This window comes from Lotus japonicus, chromosome 6 (assembly GCF_012489685.1).
Source record: "Lotus japonicus ecotype B-129 chromosome 6, LjGifu_v1.2".
Lineage (NCBI taxonomy): Eukaryota > Viridiplantae > Streptophyta > Magnoliopsida > Fabales > Fabaceae > Lotus > Lotus japonicus.
In genome coordinates this window covers 8607334-8626293 of record NC_080046.1, presented here as the reverse complement: position 1 = coordinate 8626293, position 18960 = coordinate 8607334, and the positions used below count along the sequence as shown (strand labels likewise).

Genomic DNA, 18960 nt, shown 5'->3' with positions numbered 1-18960 from the left:
TGCGAGAAGTCGTCGCTCTAGTAGCACCCCTAGTCTTTGGTGGCATCCTCACCTAAGAATGAGTAGACATAGAATGTAAGACAAGACATTGATTCAAATGAAGGAATAGACTCGAAGCAAACAATTGAAAGAGACACAAAGACTATCATGAGGAGTTAATAGCATCTTGGAAGTAAGTTGTGCCGCGGTTCACAATTTACTAGCAAGATTCTATTACCACCTCATGTCTGCAGCTAATAGGACCTAAAGCCAAGGCTCTGATACCAACTTTGTCACGACCCAAAAATCCGAAGCCGTGACCGGCGCACGGACTATCACCCCAAGTCCGACAACCCTTTTACACATAACCCATTTATAACCAATTCACCATGATAAATACGTCCGCATAAATTTATAAAAAAAAAATGACAGAGTCTCCTCTGTATTTCTGTAATCTCAAAATAACATAACCTGCTAAATAATATCCTTCAAATCCATAATTTCAAGGAAAGGTACAAAACCAAAATTCAACGCTCAACGTCAACTTTTAAAATAAAACAATGTCGTCAACCCCAAACTAAAATCACCTATGACTCCCTATAGCTGCAGATAACTAGAGTCAAAAGAAAATAAAATAGCAATGAGGCCACCAGCCAATGGAGGCCTACCAGCAAGACAACTGACAATCTGAATCCAGGAACAGCTTGCTACTCAGCTGCTGAAGAATCTGTGGATAAAATAATAAAGGGGGTAAGTCACAAAGACTTAGTGAGGATTTAACAACCACCATGAACAGGAAAGGGGAAACATATGAAGCACGAGTTTTTCACTATCAGTTCAGAGTGGATCAAATATATATTATTAATAAAATTAGTAAGCATCATTTCAAATAAGAGATGATCAAACTGTCAAGTTTATAAATAACTGTTTCAATGAAACTGAATAAAAATCATGTCAGTCATATGAAAGCATTTAAAAATCAGAAATATAATTTAATAAGGTCACACATGTAGAACCGTGAGACGGCTCCATCTCGTTGATAGCCCTCTCCTCCTAAGGGATGGCCTATCCGATAGGGGCGGCTCCATCTAACGGATAGCCCTTTCCTCTCTCGTATCACATGTCGAAACGTATTACCGGGGGAAGCTACATCACGTTGATAGCCCTCTCCGTGCACTGGCGGCTCCATCTAACGGATAGCCCTCTCCTCCCGGAATCAATCTAACTAGGTGCACCTAGGCCGTTACCTCCGTTAACGGCTACGGGGTTCTATCAAGGATCCCCAAAACCGTTTTCTCAAATCAGTTCAAGTCTCATCAAAAGTCTTAAAATCAACTTTCCAAGTTCATAATCTCAGTTTCACATAATTTCCAAAAAATCAAAGCAATATAAATTGTTTTCATATCAGTTCATAATCAGATTCCAAATCAACTTCCTAAAACCAACTTTCAGATAATTAAAGAACTGTAAAACATGTTTCCCCCAATTTAAATAAATAGTGATATGATAAAATAATCAAATCAACAATTATATAATTATAAAAATAAGCCACAGTGATTGAAAAATCACTCACAGCTATGACGAAACAATTGGACTGTCCTCAGCAAATGCGCGACAACCCAACATATCTTCACCCGGTAAATCTGAACACCACAATTAAATTTCACCTTCAGCAACCAAAATCTTATGTCATATTACCGAGAGCAACTATGGAAACCCCAACAGTATACCCAAGGCCCTAATTACTTATACCTTTATCTAACATACAGTACAATGCTAATCTCCAAATTTGTGGGTTGAGAAATATACCTTAAAGAAAATTAAACTATGCAACTTGAATGGCCAAGTACTCCTCTCTGCAACTCTGGTTTCCAAATATTATTCCCAAGGTCTCCCACGTGAATGCCAAAGCTTTCCAATTTGAATTCTTTCCAATATGAATGTGTATCTAATATGGTGGAATAACACTTCCTTCACTGTCACCTATCTCACGTGGGTACTGTAGGGTTCTTTTATTTGAAGAAGAATGGGAGTTGAAGGGAAAGAGATTGTCACAAGGTAGCGCACATGAGGAGAAGGATGGCGGCGAATTCAGAGAGAAAGAAATTGGGTTTCACTGTTTGCTAAAAGGGGTGTGTGGGGCTGCACGTTGCAATCTAATTTTAATTAAACAATTGTTTTTTTTTTCTTTTTTTTTTTCTAATCTCCTTTTTATTAAAACAAACCAAATTAATATTAAACGGTGCGTTTCACTCACGACTGAGTCTAGTTTAGGTCCATCCGAGGGTTTTCCTTTTCCTTGTGTTTGTTTTTCCGTTTCAACCACGTTTACGCACATTCTAGTATAAAATCATACTTTCCTAAACAATGAACATGAAAGGATGTGTTGAGTTTCGTTCAGCGAACGTTGGTTCGCATTCAGTCTGCAAACACAACCGAAAGTTAGGTCTCACTTGAAAGAGTTTATTTAAGCTTATCTTATAGGATAAACATTTTATGTAGTGTTTAAGAGAATTTATGCAAATGTCTATAAACTATTTTGAGCTTATCTTCAAAAGCTGTCCAGATTAACTTATGAATAAGTGCTTATACTACTTATACCATATTTTGAACTTCTTTCAATAAGTTTCTCAAATTAGTATATTAATAAGTGCTTAATCGTTTATTAATTAAGTTATTTACCTTATAACATCAAAGTAATATTTATATATGGCTTTTTCTGTACATCTCTGTAAGAGAATAGCCAAGGTTAAGATGAGATGCAAAGAAATTCTAAGTGCCTTGGGCTCAAGACTGCTAGGCATACAATGGGAAACATGTAAACCTCCAAGCTTCCAAATGAGTTGCATCAAACTGTCAAGCAACCTGCATAATATTTAACACCAGTATATAACTCGAAGTTACAAAGCAAGAGAAGAAGTTCCTCTTAGATTACTAGAAAGTACTTGATCCTTTATTATGAAAGGCAGAACAATCAAACATTGTTCCTACATTACTCAATATGTTTTATCCAAATTTCCATTAGGTGATTTTTCCTATTTTATTTCTTGCACCACTTAAAAAGCCTCAAAAGACAAATTTTCTGTATTCATCAGCCTCTTGAGCCATCTCTTCAAGGCTCCTATCTTTCCTCTCTATATCCACCTCAAGCTTTCGTTTCAATTCCTTCTCCTTTTCATTTATCTGCATCATGGAAAAATAGTCAACAAAGCACAATACATCATATCAAAGTCACAACATTAGAATTAGAGGAATAAAACAGCCAAATCATTAGAAGCAAATAAAAGGTTCCACCCTACATCATCATAAATGTCATCATTGTTCTCATAATCACCACTTTTCCTGGGAAGGAGATGGATATGAACATGAGGTACAGATTGCCCTGCTTGAGGTCCATCCTATAGTTCAGAAAGATGATTTGGTTAGATTTAAAAATTGTAGAAGCACAACTTGTCGGGCCAACTGCCAAGGCTGATTTTTTTAGTCTTAGGTTGCTCTTAGATAAATATAGCTTAATTATGCGCTTATCTCAATCAGTACTTATTACATAAGCACTTATTTGTAAACTTACTCGTGAAGTTTACAAAATAAACTCACAAGAGTTTATAGATAGGTATAAGAACTTATCCATGAGCTAATCAGGGAAGTTTATCAAAATAATCTCAAAAGAGCTTATCAGTATGTCATAAACTAGTTTCATAATCTTAACCAAACATCTGATATGTTCAAATGCCTGCATATTTTACTAAAACAGAAAGAATTTAACTACAGTAGTGCATAGTAAAATGAAAAAACTATTGGTTGCAGTCTTCTTTAATTGTCTTACTTGGATACAGAATGTAAGTGATGATGCCTCATGGTAGCTCTCAAGCTGCCTACCAAGTTTCTGTGCTATGGTCCACAAATCAATATTCTCTTCAGCCGTGAGATCAGCCACACGCTTCGCTTCGCGCTTTGGACAGACAACCACATGTAGATAGATATAGTTAAGTCAACCCAATTCAGCAGCAAATAGCCTAGTGGATTGGAGCTGGCATTGATACGAAATAATTATGAACCTAATTCTTGAGACTTTCAAGCAAGTGTTTCAAAAATTGAAATTGCACTTGTAATATCAAAGTTTATGAGGTATGTGTTTGTAGTATCAGGACCACAAGTCACAACAATGGTGACATCAATTGCTTACCTAGGATTTTCTGCAATTTCAAGAATCATGACATTGCTCCAAATGAAACTACAATTTCATCAAGAGATAAACTCAAAATCTGAGATGTCCGATTGAAAGTTATCTAGTTATGAAAATCAAGAATAGAGGATCATCCTTTTAGCTTTTCTAGCTTTACCAACAACTAAGTGTCTCAACTTAATTAATTGACAGTTATCCAGTTATGGAAATGGATTAATCATTGCAAACCAGATTGTGTTAATATTAACATCCTATTGAAAAGGATATGACCTGCAAAGGTAAAGAAAAAATCAATTAGCAAAATGGTTTGCTTGGCATGGGGAGACAACAATTGTACTTCCCATGGAAAGTAAAGAAGGAAACAAATTCCCAATTGTGTATAAAAGAATGGCCATGCATTAGTTTTCAGCAAATAGGCTCATTCGAAAAGAAATAAAATTGTGGAGCCAATAAAAAATGTTTATAAAAAATAATACATGAGTTTTACAAGTTTTCCAAATGTAATTTTCTCTAATGCAAAAACATACATTCCAGAAATGCTTTCCAAAATAGGTGAGAGAATGATTGAGCATTATTTGGAGTATTTTAGGAAAAGGATTGTGAAAATAGGTTTGAGGTGGTGAGAAAAACATCCCCATACCTTCTTTTGTTAACTTTGTATTAGGGCCAAAAAAACTCTGAGCATTAACTCCAAATTAAAAGGAAAAAAACTAATTTAATCTCAAAGAAAAGATAATACATATCAATTTGAATAATGGAAATATTGAAGCATTCAGAGAAGGGAGCAGCATATATACCAGGCACCGCTGGACGCAGGTTGACAAAGGCAAAGGAAAGATCAGTTGTATGAAACACTGAGCTATGGTGGATCTTGTAAGGCCCAAAATCATAGTACTCAACAGCCATCTGTATTAAAGAAAAATAATAATAACAAATATGCTAAGCTATGTTAATCTTCATGATCAATATGCTTACAGATAAGAAAAATAAGAACATCTTCATTGTTTATATACCTTAGTGGAGGGAGCAAGAAGGAGATAATGCTCTTAAAACAATGCACAACAAATAAACAGGATGAGCTATGGCTGTGCTTTACAATTTGCGTTTTGCTTTGAAACTTATAGGTGTAGAAATTCTATGTGCTTGTTTGCTTTATCATTTTTTTAAACTTTATTCTTGCTTGCTCCCTTCGTCTTTTTATTTTAATAGGATGATTACAAATTAACAAGTCTTTGCAAAAATATTAAAAAAATGTGTGTTTACTACATGAGTAGTTAACAAGGTCAATATTCAATAGTTGTTATACCTTATTATCTTCGAATGACTTTTCTTAGCATATGTGCAACTATGTGCTGCAGTTTGAGGGATTAGGTGTATCTCATAGTAGATTTTGCAACTAAAAAATATTCTCACTAACTTGACTCCAAGCAAATGGATTCGCTTGGATACTCAGAGTTGTTATGTTGACTGTTGACCATAAACTGTAGAATACTCTCAAGAAACTAGAATGTTGTATTTTTGAAAAGATTCTTACACAGAATAGAGAAGCATTTCTCGTTAAATACAGAGCAAGTTGATTATGAAAAGTTAATCTTTTATGAGTTCTTTGGTTTGATATCCTCCACATGATACAATCCTTTTCGAGCCGCTAACATATACATCCTTGTGGGCTAGCTCTCGAAGTGAGAGTTTTTTTCATACGCAAGACTAAAACCAGAGACCGTAAGGGGAATCAAGCATGTAGTGCTCAAACCAAGCACTCGTTGGTGATGGTGATAGTGATATTTAATAGATTTTATAATTCTCCAACACTAGCAGGATCATCCCTTGAAACTTTCATACAGTACAATGCAACATGAAACCCAGAATCATAACAAGTTTTCCAGAAGACATAATTGTGTGACTTGTATGGACCACAACATAAGTAACAGAATGAATTTTTCAGTGGCTAAAATGATATTAAACTGGGAAAATCAGAAGTTCACACCAAGCTGCAAGAAGTCTATCTCTATTCTCTACTACTAGCTAAAATTTCATAAGAAAAGTTTTCTGTAGTCATCTGCCTCTTGAGCCATCTCACCGAGGGTTCTATCTTTCCTCTCCTTGTCTAAGTCAAGCTTTTCTTTCAATTCCTTCTCCTTCTCATCCATCTGAACCAATGACAAACAGCAGATAAAGCATAAAATATAAATATCAAATGAAATAAATTACTAGAATCAACAGCATAGCCAGGAGAAGAGTTCTTATCCTACTGCATCATATATCTCATCGTTGTTCTCGAAATCTCCTCCTCTCCGAGGGACAACATGAATGTGAACATGAGGCACTGTCTGTCCTGCTTGGGGCCCATCCTAAAGTACAGAAAGATAATTTAGTTTTTTCTTGTGAGACACCAGTAGCATATCATGCACATTGCAGAGTCTGTACAAGTAGGTAATTTTGAATACTATATAAGTATATGTATACAGGCCATGATCTTAATATTGAATCCCCCCCTAATGTGATAAAGGTGGCGAGCGCCTTTAGTATTAGATTGTCAACAATAGAAAATTGCTTAATATTAAATAATCAAAATCACATCCATTTTCAAATGTCACCTAAGAAAGTAATTACAAATACTAGACAAGTTGTCACTTGGGCACAATTGTTCAAAGAAGAAAGGAGAATTGTTCAATCAAAAAGTATAATGCACCAATGAAGTTCATCCTCTTGTTCCATACGCTTAATAACATGGCAACAAAAAATTAGAAAGAAAATAGTCATTAGAACAAATATATCTATCATGAGCACTTGGGGAAAAGAAGTGAAAGATAATCAACCAGTCAAACATTTTGTATAGTTAATATGTTGGAGTTGGACAATAAGTTCTTAACCTTCATCTTTTTTTTTACTACCACATTGTTAATACAGAAAATATCATCTTCTTCACATAAGAACATATGAGCCACTGAGAGAAAAGGTAAAAAGCCTACACAGAAAGAGGAGCAGAAAAAAAAACCAGCTACATCTGATTTCTAATTTGGTCAAATAATAGAAGTGAGAATCTAGCCAAAGACATGATTGCTAATAATATGCAATACAAAGTGCACCACTAGAACTGAACCAGAGGCTGTCAATTGGAATTCTCCATAGCATCACTAGTTAAGGCAATCAAATTGATTGAGACAAGCAAGCCTCAATCCCGGGTTCCCCATGAACAGTAAGTTATCCTCCAGAATAAAATATATATGTAATGAAGAATGAATTTAATGCAAAGTAGTTAGTAAAAAATGGTTAAATGAGCATACTTCACTTCAATCTTACTTGGATAGCTAAAGTAAGTGATGAAGCCTTATGGTAGCTCTCAAGCTGCCTGCCAACTTTCTGTGCAGTGAGCCATAAATCAGAAGTTTCCTCAGCAGTGAGATCAACGAAACGCTTAACTTCACGCTTCGGACAGATAAGCACATGTGAACACCGTTAAGTCATTCATTTCGATAGTCATCTATATTCATGCTTACAACTACACTATGTAAAATAAAAGAATTCTAGAACAAGTCCTTAAGGCTCTTTCGCAGTTAACTAAGAAACAACTATAAATATGAAACTAGCTTACTTCCAACATCTCCAAACCAACATATGCAGAAAAAAAAAGGACTCCCTATGGTATATCAAACAAACATGGATCTTCTCTCAATAGTTGAATGCATTCTAGTCACCAAGATAAAACCATAAGTCAAAATAGACACACAATATAAAAAAGCCCCAAAAGCAAACTTGCTAAGATGATCCTGGATTCCTGGCAGTCAAGGACCGGAACTCTAGAAGTTTCTAAACACCTTGCTGGACTACAATGTACCATGTACTGCAGTGGTATACAATGAAACTCCAACATATGCATGGATCCACTTTTAATCCTCTAAAAATCACTTGACCCTCCATCCCCACAAAAGTCACTCCCAATCAATAGCTTCTTCCAAAATCATCTCTCACCCTCAAAGTGTAAACCTACCCAGTTTCCAAACAAACTATTAAAAATATAGCTATGCTTGTGCTTGTGACTGTTGAGTGTTTTCCAACCAAAATAGTGACACACATATATGAATTTCACCCAATTAAAAGTCTCATCAGTCTTGAACTTAAAAAAATGCATCAACATTCAACCATCCCAACAACCCAGCTGTATGTTATTGAAACCTATTAAAAGGATATGACCTGCAAAATGACAAAAACAAATGAATCATCAAAATGGGTCTTCTTTAATCTGATAAAAGACAACAACTTTATAATCAGTACAGTAAAAAGGCAACATTTTTAGAGGAAATCGTTAACTAGCTTCACTGTTCTTAATGTAAATCAGTAAAATCAATCAATACAAATAAATGAAGCGTGTTTGATCATTACCAGGGAGAAGAGGACGCAGGTTGACCATGGCATAAGAGAGAGGGGTGGAGTAGAAGACTTCACTCTGGTGTATCTTGTAAGGGCCAAAAGTGTAGTGTTCTGCAGCCATCTGCGTTCAGAGAAGAAGAAGGGAAAATGGTTGGGAATGGGAATCAGGAAAACTCGCAGAGAGAGAGAAAGAGGTGATCGATGCTACTCACCTTGATGGTGGAGGAGCAGATTGGTCGGATTCGTAGCAGTGTTGTTGAAGAACGTTGCAGGAGAAACTGGGGAATCTGCCCAATGCAAGGCAACAACATTTGCGCCTTCAAACGTTGGTAGAAATATTTTCTTTTTTACATATTATTAATATAGAATCTAATTACATATTTTACATTTTTTTATTTTTCCGTTTATGTAAATTACAATTTGATAAAATGATAAAAATTAATTATATATATTTATATATTTTTTACACCATTTTTTAGAGTGGGGTAATTTTACACCATTTTTTAACCTGCTATAACAGGTCAACACATTTTTTTTTAAGAAATTGAATATATAACAAATTTTTTATTTTGTTATATTTTTTAATTTTTCCGTTTTAGTAAATTACAATTTGATAAAATGATAATAATTAATTAAGTATATTTATATTTTTTTTTACAGCTCATAAAGAAAAAAGAAAGAACCGGGAAACCCGGGCTAAGGCCTCAAAGAGGTGACGCCCGAAGCGTCAGCCAACATAAGCAAACTCAAATCCCCCAAAGGTTGCTCCACAACTATGCAAGCTTCATCCTGAAGAGTGTCATGCTTAGCCAAAAAATCTGCACACGCATTCCCCTCTCTCAAAACATAATGCAGCACCACATGCCAAGATCTCCCCAGAAACTCCTTAATGTCCCGAAGCATAAAGATAAGTCGCAACAGGCACAGAATACACAAGTTCCACCGCATCCCTAGAGTTTGATTGACAATCCACATAACGCGATCTACACTCTCTCTCACTAAAGCTATTTTATTTCCATTTACCAAACTTTTCTTCTAAAAACTTTACTAATACTTGCCATGTCTTGTTATTAAAAAACCTCAATAGCAATTATACCCAATTACTAGACAATCTTAGTTTATCAATTATATTCAATCATTTAGTCAAGCTAATATTATGATAACGTAATTTTACAATTAATATTTTTTATTCTATAAAAAGATTCAGTATAATATGTTCAAATTTAAAAAAATACAGAAATTTCTTCTTCTAATCAATTCATTCATGCATATTACCTTTCAATGGTATTTGGTTTGAGATGCACAGAAAATAACACTCAGAACATAACATTCATTTCATGTATGGTCCCGGGATACTACAAGGTGTTAATTAATGAACTAGTAACTAGTAGGAAAAAAATGGAATATAAAAAAATAAAATTCTGATTTCATTGACAAAAAGAGTTACATAAATGTAAAAGGTGCGGAGACAAATACATCTCTGTCAGTAAGAAAGATCGGACTTCTCAATTAATATATACACTTTTGACAAACATGGAAAAAAGGGGCATTTCTCAAGAAGATGCTGCCACCTTAGTCTCTTCCAACCATTTCCACACCATCACTAAACCAGTTCCATCACCAGTGAAGAAGAGCCCACCAGGACCAACCTCAATTGATCGGATTTCTTTTCTTGCAAATAATCTACCCCTCTCTGAAAATCTGTAGATAAAAGAACACAAGGTTAGTGAACAATTTATAACTCAAGTTACAGAATAAAAAAAAAGGATGCAGTGCAAGTTTTAAGTTTTACATACGGTGGCAATTCATACAAGCGAACAGAATTGTCTCTGGACGAGCAACACAATACATGCTTGCCTTCTGCATCAGTCATTCCATTAAGTGCAACAACACCCTGTACCAAAAGTTGAAATAAAATCAACTGATTGAATCAACTAACTCCACAACTATGATAAAAAGCAAATATACTTGTAAAAAATTTAAAGACTAAGTACAGATGTTGTTTATAGTGGTTAAGTAGCTTACATTTTCTAGAGTGTGCGTATATGTCACCTTCAAAGGTCCCTCTTCTGTGGCAACCCAGATCTTAATAGTGCAGTCAGATGCCCCAGATAACAGAAAATCGCTCCAACAAATAAGTGATGTAACTTCCCCAGTATGACCATTGAGTGTCATTAAACACTCTAAAGTATCAAGGTCCCAAACCTGCATAACACAGTAACAAATAGGAAAACGATAAGTCACCCAAGATTCATAATGACAAAAGAACATAAAGCAATTTCAATGTTAACACACCAAAAAGACCAAGAAGATTTTAATGAAGTCTACAGCAGTATGAACTATGAAGAACTGACAATCAAAATTTGAAATCTTTCTTTAATCCAATAAAATCCTGCCTTTGGAAGAACTCCACGTGCAGCAATACATACATTTAAAAGAAAGCAAGAGCACAAACTTTCACAGACAGACATTAGACATACCTTAATGCTTTGGTCCATTGACCCTGAGTAAAGCCTATTGACACCAACAGTCAGGCAAGACACAGCTTTAGTGTGGCCACTGAGTGATGCAACCAGTTCAAAAGGGGAGTTGGCATCAGAGCTTCCTCTCCATGCAGAGATTACACCATCCTCTGCTGCAGCAAAAAGTGTATCATTGCCAACAATCATGGCAAGGACTCGCCCCTTAGGTCCAAGAAGAGTAAACTCTGAAGCAGTCGGAATATGCCAAGCCTTCACAACAGCCAACACCATATATAATCAGCTAACATGTATACATATGATCACAAAATGAAGCAATACAAAGATCTACATAAGAAGAGCTTACCTTGACCGCATTCAGCAGGCCAACAAAAATCCATGGGCCCTCACAGATTAAAGAGGCCACTTCAGCACCGAGATTTGTTACATTAGCACATTGACCAGTATGGCAGTCCCATGTACGAACTGTCCCATCAGTGCTGCCAGAGTAAAGTTTGTCTGATCCAGCTGGAAATGCAATCCCAGTGACAGTCTGTTGTCAAAAGTTTCAATTAATTACTCCAAAACTTTTAACATACAAGGGGGAAATACTAAATCTAGCAACATATAGATTCTAATTCCTGAATATGTAAGATATCAGGCAAAAATTATTTCAGTAACAGATCATCATATTTAATTCAACTATTAGAGTTGAAACATATAAACCAAGGGTAATAAAGATGACATCAATTAAAACACAGAATTGGATTATACATTATATCAGAATTGAATCTAAAAGTTGTTAAGAGAATCAAGTACCTTCTTGTGTTCATGAAGTTTTGCTAATGTAGATATCCCATCACCATTGTGCCACGAATGTAAATTCCGACACTGATCACCATATGTGCAGTTGCCAGTGACCCAATATTTGCATATACTCAGTGACGGCTTCTGAGAGGCTTCAGGAATACATGTCCCTTGTCCACTTTTTGTATTCAACACCGCCTTGGAGTTATGCTTAGGGTTATTCTCAGAGGGAGTCCTAGCATTGCATCTACTTAGTAACGGCTTCTGAACTGGCTCAGCGATACCGGATCCAACTCTGCTCTTACTAATCAACACGGCCTTGGAGTTATAGTAAGGGACGCTCTCAGATGAAGTCTTTGTATGACGATAACCAGCAGATTGCGGTGGCGGTGGTGTTTCTCCATGCCAGAAACTGCAAGGGTTTCTGTTGCATCTCCCCTGCAGCCAGAATTTGCAAATCTCACCCAGTCGTTCAGTTCTCTCACTCTTTGCCACCCTCATATCCATGATACTCTAAAAAACAGAAACATCCAAATAGCAGCGAAATCAGCCACTTCACCATCCACAACAATGTCTTGCATCCGAAACATTCCACAATCATACTCAAAAACAGTCTATTGAAACCCTAATAAAAGAAACCCTAAAATCGGAACCCTAATTAAATCGGCACTTCAGCCGGGTCGGAAAGAAGAAAGATACTCGTAGTACCACATGGCCGATTGTAACAGAGAAATAGATAGAAAATGGAGTATCATTCGCAAGAGAAAGCAAACCTTAGAAGTGGAACTGGAACAAGAAAGGCTCCGAAGAAATCTCAGACGAACAAGAAAGCAAACGATGTTTGTTTGTGTGTTTGTTTGTTGTGTTGTGTTGAATGAATGAATCTTGAATGTGGTGTGTTCAAATTTATAGGTCATTATTGTCTTCCCTCGGAAACGCGGTTTATGAAATCTTCCCGTTACAGATTCTTTCATTATTCAATATCTTTCTGTTTTAGATAATATCTTTTTTTACATGTTTCTTATTATTTTGGTGCTAAAACAGTCTTTTTTTTATATAACAAATATATACCAATTTTTATATTTGAAAATAAAATAAGTATTAGTTATAAAATATGTTATAAATTATGATAAACTTTTGTGAGTGTATATTACTCAAAATTATTTCATAAATTAAAAACAGTTAAAAGAAACACATTTTCATTATTTTCATTTTCAGAAAATGGAAAATATGTAATTAAACCAAACACATTCTCTAAATGTTGAAAAATTGAAAATGAAAACCATTTTCCGAAAATGAAAATAGAGAATATTTTCTCAAACCAAACAGACCCTAAAATTGAAGTTATGATATATATTTTTTCCAAATATTTTCTCATATTTATCAAGGTTTTTATAATGGAAATAAAAAAGAAAGCAACTATATATATATAATATCACTAAAAAAACGTGTTTTTAGAGGCATTTGGAGGGACATCTTCTGGTTGAGGCTCTTGTACTGCAAGAGCTATAGAAGTTGCTCGCCTTTTACGAGCTTCTTGTTCACGCTTTTTACGGTTTGATGTCGTAGGGTAAACTCTGCTAGCGCGAGGTTGACATGGATTGTTGGGATTCTTTGTTCTTGCCATATTTGAACCAATATTAGAATGCTTAACATAAGACTCAGAACATAAATGGGAGAAAGGATTTGCAACTTTGAAGGTCACTAATAGAAAACACACTTTCATAGTGCGTTAATAACGTTAACTAACGCACTTTCAAGGAGTGTTATAAACGCACCTTGAAGGTGCGTTGCTATCGCATCTTAAAAGTGTGATACGATAAGAAAAAGAAGGGAAATGGTTGGTTGGAAATGGAAAACTTACACAACGAGAAAGAGGTGATCGATACTACTCACCTTGATGGTGGAGGAGCAGATTGGTCGGATTCGTAGCAATGTTGTTGAAGAACGTTGCAGGAAAAACTGAGGAATCTGCCCAATGCAAGGCAACAACACTTGCGCCTTCAAACTTTGGGAGAAATATGTTCTTTTAACATATTATTACAAACATATTTTTAAATTTTTCTCCATTTTTTCATTAAATTGTTTTAAAGGTTATTTTTTTACTCCAAAGTAGAGATTAATCCCGAGATTCTAGGATCACGTTAAGTAGGTAGATTGAAATTTCATTTTAATTTAATTACAAATACAATATGATAAAATGATAAAAAATAATTAAATACATTTATATAATTATTTACACACTCTCCCTAAAGGCTATTTTGTTTCCATTTACCAAAATTTACTTCTCATTTTTTTTAATAATAATTGTGTCTGCGCCATGATGATTATGAAATATAATAGAATAGAATGAGGAATGAACTAGTTGGCATAAAACCGGTGTTTCAAAAAGCTCATATGTGAGGTGGATTGCGAGGAGTTGCTGGTGGTCTTGGAGGAGCTTGATAGCGATCATTTTATCCCAAAAGCTGCAGAAATAAATCAGTTCCTTGAGAAGGATTGACTTTAGACATGTTCTTCATGACTCTATTACATCAGTAGATTGCATTACGAAGCTAGGAGCTCATTCCCCTTCATCGGGTGCTCGAGTGTTAGACGCGCCTATCATTAGACTAGAGACTCTTTTATTAAGAGACTCTTTATCAGTTTCTTAATTTTTCTTTCTTTAAGTCTTCTTTTCCAATGTAAAGAAAAAAAAGAGTGAAATGGAAAACAAGAGGTGTGGGCCAAATAAACACCAGCCCACCTTTTGCAAATGAAAAGCCCATTCTGAAAACTCTTCCATTTTATTAACAAAAAAATAATAATTTCCTTTTCTTCTTCATCTTCTCTCTCTATCCACTCCACTTTATCTTGTATTGAGATTGCTTTACAGCACTGTGGTGTGGTTTGTGGCGTTCCTCTCCAATGGCGTCAGTGTCAGTTATGGCTACAGGCAGCGAAACCAGGTGGAGCATGTCTTCACTGCGCTCAGCTCTACCTTCTCCTTCTCCTTCTCCTTCCTCCTCCTCATTGCGCTTCCCTCAATTCCGGCGACCATCCTCACCACCGTCACTCCGAATTTCAAAATCCAAACCCCAAGCTCTTCTTCCCTCTTTCACTGGTCTCGCCCCTCTTCACCATCTTTCCCTCTCCTCTTCTTCTTCAGGTACCTCTCCTTCTTCGTAATTTCTTGCATTCATTGCTTTGGTTGGTTCTGTAACCCCCTTTTGTTTTGTTGTATTGATTTGTATATGAATTTTGTAAAAATATATTCTTTTTACTTCATCTTGGAAATTGAAACTTTTGGGTTGTGCCCAGTACTTAGATACAGGTTTTGGATTTGTCTCTATACTAGAATTACAATTGTACCATTTATTCAGGTGTGTTTAGGAAGAAGGGTGTTGAAGGAAAATAAACATTAAAGCTTCATTCATTCACCCTTAAAAGTGTGGATGAAGTGGAAAGAAGAGAGATAGGAAGAAAGGAGAGAAAGAGTAAGAGATTTGATGGATGATATGATTGAATTAAATAGATAGAAAGTGAAGGTGGAAATGAGGTGGGTGTGTGATTCTATCATTTTATTTAGGATTGTATGATAAGAATGTATGTCAATTACAGATAGGATACCGTCATAAAATGATGGAGAGCATGAGCATGGAGAAGAAGAGAGTAAGGGTTCTTTAATATCATGAAATTATGCCCTTTGTTTACTGGTTTTTGGTTACCTTATTTGCTTGTAAAAATGAGTTGATTACAATTGCAAAGAGAACTCTGGGGACATTGAAAATCTGTTATCATTTGAATGTAAAAGCCATTGGAATTTTAGTTAATTTTTGGTTGATTTATATGTCTGGAGAAACTTAATCTGACAGGCTCAAAGGTTGGAAACATAGAATGGTTCTGTTTGATTCAGAGGATAGAATTGTATTAGAGGGGAGAAGAGGAATTTTAATTTCTATTATGTTTGGTTAAGATGAGGAGAAGGGGCGATTTTAATTCTCATCTTATCAATATTGGGTTCAGTGGAACAGGAATAACTCAACTTCTTGTTTGGTTAGTGAGGGCATAGGAGGGATTTTAAAACAAATTTATTTTTCTTGCATGTACTTTCAAAATATGAGCAGTGACATTTTAGTCACGCAATTTATCTTATATTCAGTTAGGAAGGGTTTTGGCTCCTCCGACCAAACTCTATGAGTGCTATTCTTATATTCGTGATAGATCAAGTTGGGAAATCATGTGTAACATTGTTTCTGAGGTTGTTGTGTGTGAATGAAATCTGCTTTCCAATTCTATTCATTCTCCTTTGAAAGTTTAGTAGTCCCGCGCATTCCTATTGACTTCACCACTGTACTTCATACTTTTTTTTCTTGGTGCAGAATTTAACAGCTTTAGTCACTGCTTCACCATTATTGACAATGGCGGTAGAGTCTATGCCATGAGACATGGGAGGCGAGTACCCAAGCTCAACAGGCCCCCTGATCAGCGTCGGGCACTTATTCGAGGACTTACAACTCAGCTCCTTAAATATGGCCGCATCAAGACAACCAGAGCTAGAGCCAGTGCAATTAGGAAGTATGTTGACAAAATGATCACTTTGGCAAAGGATGGTTCTCTTCATAAAAGGAGACAAGCCCTTGGGTTCATCTATGAGAAGCAGATTGTTCATGCTTTATTTGCAGAGGTTCCAGAACGTTATGGTGAGAGAAATGGTGGTTATACAAGAATTATAAGAACCTTGCCGAGGAGGGGTGATAATGCACCTATGGCATACATTGAACTTGTGTAGCCATCGCCTTTATCTGGATGCAATCTGTAGCAATCTTGCTGCAGTTGTTGAGATTGGTAATGCATCCAATGGTAACAGTTTTACTCTTCCTATGTTTAGTTGTTTTTGTAATATGAGGTTTTTTGTATTAATGCTCAGTTTGCATCTCTTTTTGTACTTATGGACAGACAACCATCTTTGATCTTAAGCTCTGCAAATGGTCATAGATTCACTTATTTTTCTTTTTTTAAAACGAACACTTATTTCTTTTTTAGAATTTCAAATGTTAAGTATGTTTGTATTTGTATTATGTCTCTTTGACTAGTTTCTGTTTCCATCTCTTTCTGATCATCTGCTAAAGGTCAATTTCTGCAATCTGCTTCATTTTGTTGGGGTTAATATATGCTTTGTATTTAATTTTTTTATTTATAAATAGACACTAATAACAGTTTGCACTAACAAAAGTATATCCAATTTTAAGCAATATCATTTCTTTGAAGAATTGATTTGGAAGGAAAACTATTGTTTAACTTCTCGAGTACTTTTTGGTTTTAAAGTGTTTAGTAAATGATGATTGTAAAGCAATGCAATTTGCAAATGTGGAAATGGACTTATAGAGCTTTCTGTAAGAGATTAAAGGTAAGCAGTATTTTTTGCCTTTGTGGTTTGCACAATGGTTTTGTTTTTGTTTTTTTGTTAATTTTTCTTACCTACCAGAGTTGGTTCAAGTGGTATATGCTTGATTCCTTTTAAGAAAAGTTTTGGGTTCGAAGCATGTGGATGGTAAAAACCTCTGCTAGGAGAGTTAGCCCCACTATGATGTGAAGGCTCGAACAAGATTGCTTCTCGACGAGGATACCTAAGAAAACAAAAAGTCCTATAATATGAATATAATTTTTATTCTATAAGCAATATTTGTCAGGAAAAAAACAATAAGATCCCTTGAAGAACCAGATCTGAGATGTTTGCGATAACATCACTTAAAAGAACCAGTGCAACTTCATAAGATGAGAGCACCTGATGCACAAGATTATGGTTCCAGTGCCTCAAATCCTGATCAATAAGATCAGAAACAGTAGCAACGACACCATCAAATTGATAGCAAGAGACAAGGTGAAAGTTCCCAGCAGAAGGAACCCAATTGTCATCCCATATGCATTTGGCCCATGCTCACTCTCCAAATACATTCTCTATCAATCACCCACTTGGGATTATAAATACTGTTCCAAGTATAGCTAGGCCAATGACCCAGTTTAGCAAGACATAAAGGGGTATGCTTAAAGTAAGCAACTATTTTGGTCTTTATAGTTTCAATTATTTCAATTAAGTCTTTGTACTTTTAAAATTGAACAAAATTTGGTGTTTTAATTTGTCATCCAATAACTAGCAAGAAAAAAACTGATATATTATAATTTTTTACGTCAAAAATGATAAATCATCTGAATATGCTACTAATATAACAAACTGTAATTCACACTAATCGTTTTTGTTAATTATTAGATGACAAGTTAATGTCCGAATCATAGTTTTAAGAGTAGAAGCACTTAATTGAAACATTTGAAACCATAAGGACTAAATTCACGCATTAGTAAAATTATATGAATTAAAAGTGTAATTAAGCCTAAAAAAGTGAAAAAATAGAATGGAATGAAACTTAATGAAAATCAGGCTAGTTTCATTTTAGTAATAGTATTATATTTTTCTAATTAGTGAGAAAGAAAAGGTGAGATATTGTATGAATAGACTATAATTATGTATTTCAATAAGTTTAATTTTATTTATTTTTTCACAATTCATATAATGAATTTTGGTATCATTTCATTTCATTTTACTTTCTTTTATTTATATATCTACCAATACAATGATAACCTAAGTTTTTGTCACTACAATAAAATCGTTAAATGTTGATGTCAATTAATTTTCAACTCACCACTACATCACATGTTAATATTTAATGAATTAATGATAACATTAGAGAATCAACACTCTAGCTCTTGAGCAGGATGAGGCCTTCGTGGTTATAGATCGACCCCTGGACGGCTGGACGGGATGAGTTTACTTTTGCTGGCGGACGCTTCAGGCTTTTCCTCTGAGAAGCCTTAGTTTTGGGGATTTTGCCAAGTTTTTCGGTTTTTCTTTTAATTTAAGAACAATACCAAAAAAAAAAAACTCTAGCTCTTAAAAAAGACAAAAACATTTTTTTTTACTAAAACCCAATTTTATTTTTAACACACACAAGTACCAAATCCATCAACTTTTCATTTAATTTTTTCTTCATTTATGAAGTAGGATGATAAATAATTATCCTTGTTATTTTAGTAACATAGCAAATTAATTAAATAGGCCCTAGTGTAATGTAATTAAATATTATGAAAGTAAGAACAGATAACTAGATAAGGTTGTCACTG

The 18960-nt window shown here is 35.0% G+C and overlaps 4 protein-coding genes and 1 long non-coding RNA gene across 5 annotated transcripts; 1 reads left to right on the top strand and 4 right to left on the bottom strand.

Moving 5' to 3' along the window:
• Positions 1-435: 435 nt before the first annotated feature.
• Positions 436-2226, bottom strand: LOC130722373 (uncharacterized). Its single transcript, XR_009013900.1, has 3 exons — positions 1789-2226; positions 1553-1622; positions 436-706 (listed from the first exon to the last, which is right to left on the bottom strand). It is a non-coding gene; the product is annotated as an uncharacterized LOC130722373 (long non-coding RNA).
• A 585-nt stretch (positions 2227-2811) lies between these two features.
• Positions 2812-5337, bottom strand: LOC130722775 (bifunctional bis(5'-adenosyl)-triphosphatase/adenylylsulfatase FHIT-like). Its single transcript, XM_057573617.1, has 5 exons — positions 5179-5337; positions 4961-5071; positions 3806-3952; positions 3279-3377; positions 2812-3162 (listed from the first exon to the last, which is right to left on the bottom strand). The coding sequence occupies exons 2-5, from the start codon at positions 5069-5071 to the stop codon at positions 3046-3048; spliced, it is 474 nt and encodes a 157-aa protein (XP_057429600.1). The 5' UTR covers positions 5179-5337; the 3' UTR covers positions 2812-3045.
• A 598-nt stretch (positions 5338-5935) lies between these two features.
• Positions 5936-8867, bottom strand: LOC130722774 (bifunctional bis(5'-adenosyl)-triphosphatase/adenylylsulfatase FHIT-like). The gene is made up of 5 exons (XM_057573615.1): positions 8749-8867; positions 8547-8657; positions 7469-7615; positions 6418-6516; positions 5936-6315 (listed from the first exon to the last, which is right to left on the bottom strand). The coding sequence occupies exons 1-5, from the start codon at positions 8845-8847 to the stop codon at positions 6199-6201; spliced, it is 573 nt and encodes a 190-aa protein (XP_057429598.1). The 5' UTR covers positions 8848-8867; the 3' UTR covers positions 5936-6198.
• Positions 8868-9940: 1073 nt separating this feature from the next.
• Positions 9941-12706, bottom strand: LOC130722773 (zinc finger CCCH domain-containing protein 48-like). Its single transcript, XM_057573614.1, has 7 exons — positions 12576-12706; positions 11815-12315; positions 11363-11548; positions 11017-11268; positions 10562-10741; positions 10333-10430; positions 9941-10237 (listed from the first exon to the last, which is right to left on the bottom strand). Exons 2-7 carry the CDS (start codon positions 12307-12309, stop codon positions 10090-10092), a joined length of 1359 nt encoding a protein of 452 aa, XP_057429597.1. The 5' UTR covers positions 12310-12315; positions 12576-12706; the 3' UTR covers positions 9941-10089.
• Positions 12707-14633: 1927 nt separating this feature from the next.
• LOC130726088 (50S ribosomal protein L17, chloroplastic) lies at positions 14634-16862 on the top strand. The gene is made up of 2 exons (XM_057577312.1): positions 14634-14950; positions 16164-16862. The coding sequence occupies exons 1-2, from the start codon at positions 14710-14712 to the stop codon at positions 16571-16573; spliced, it is 651 nt and encodes a 216-aa protein (XP_057433295.1). The 5' UTR covers positions 14634-14709; the 3' UTR covers positions 16574-16862.
• The last annotated feature ends 2098 nt before the right edge of the window (positions 16863-18960 follow it).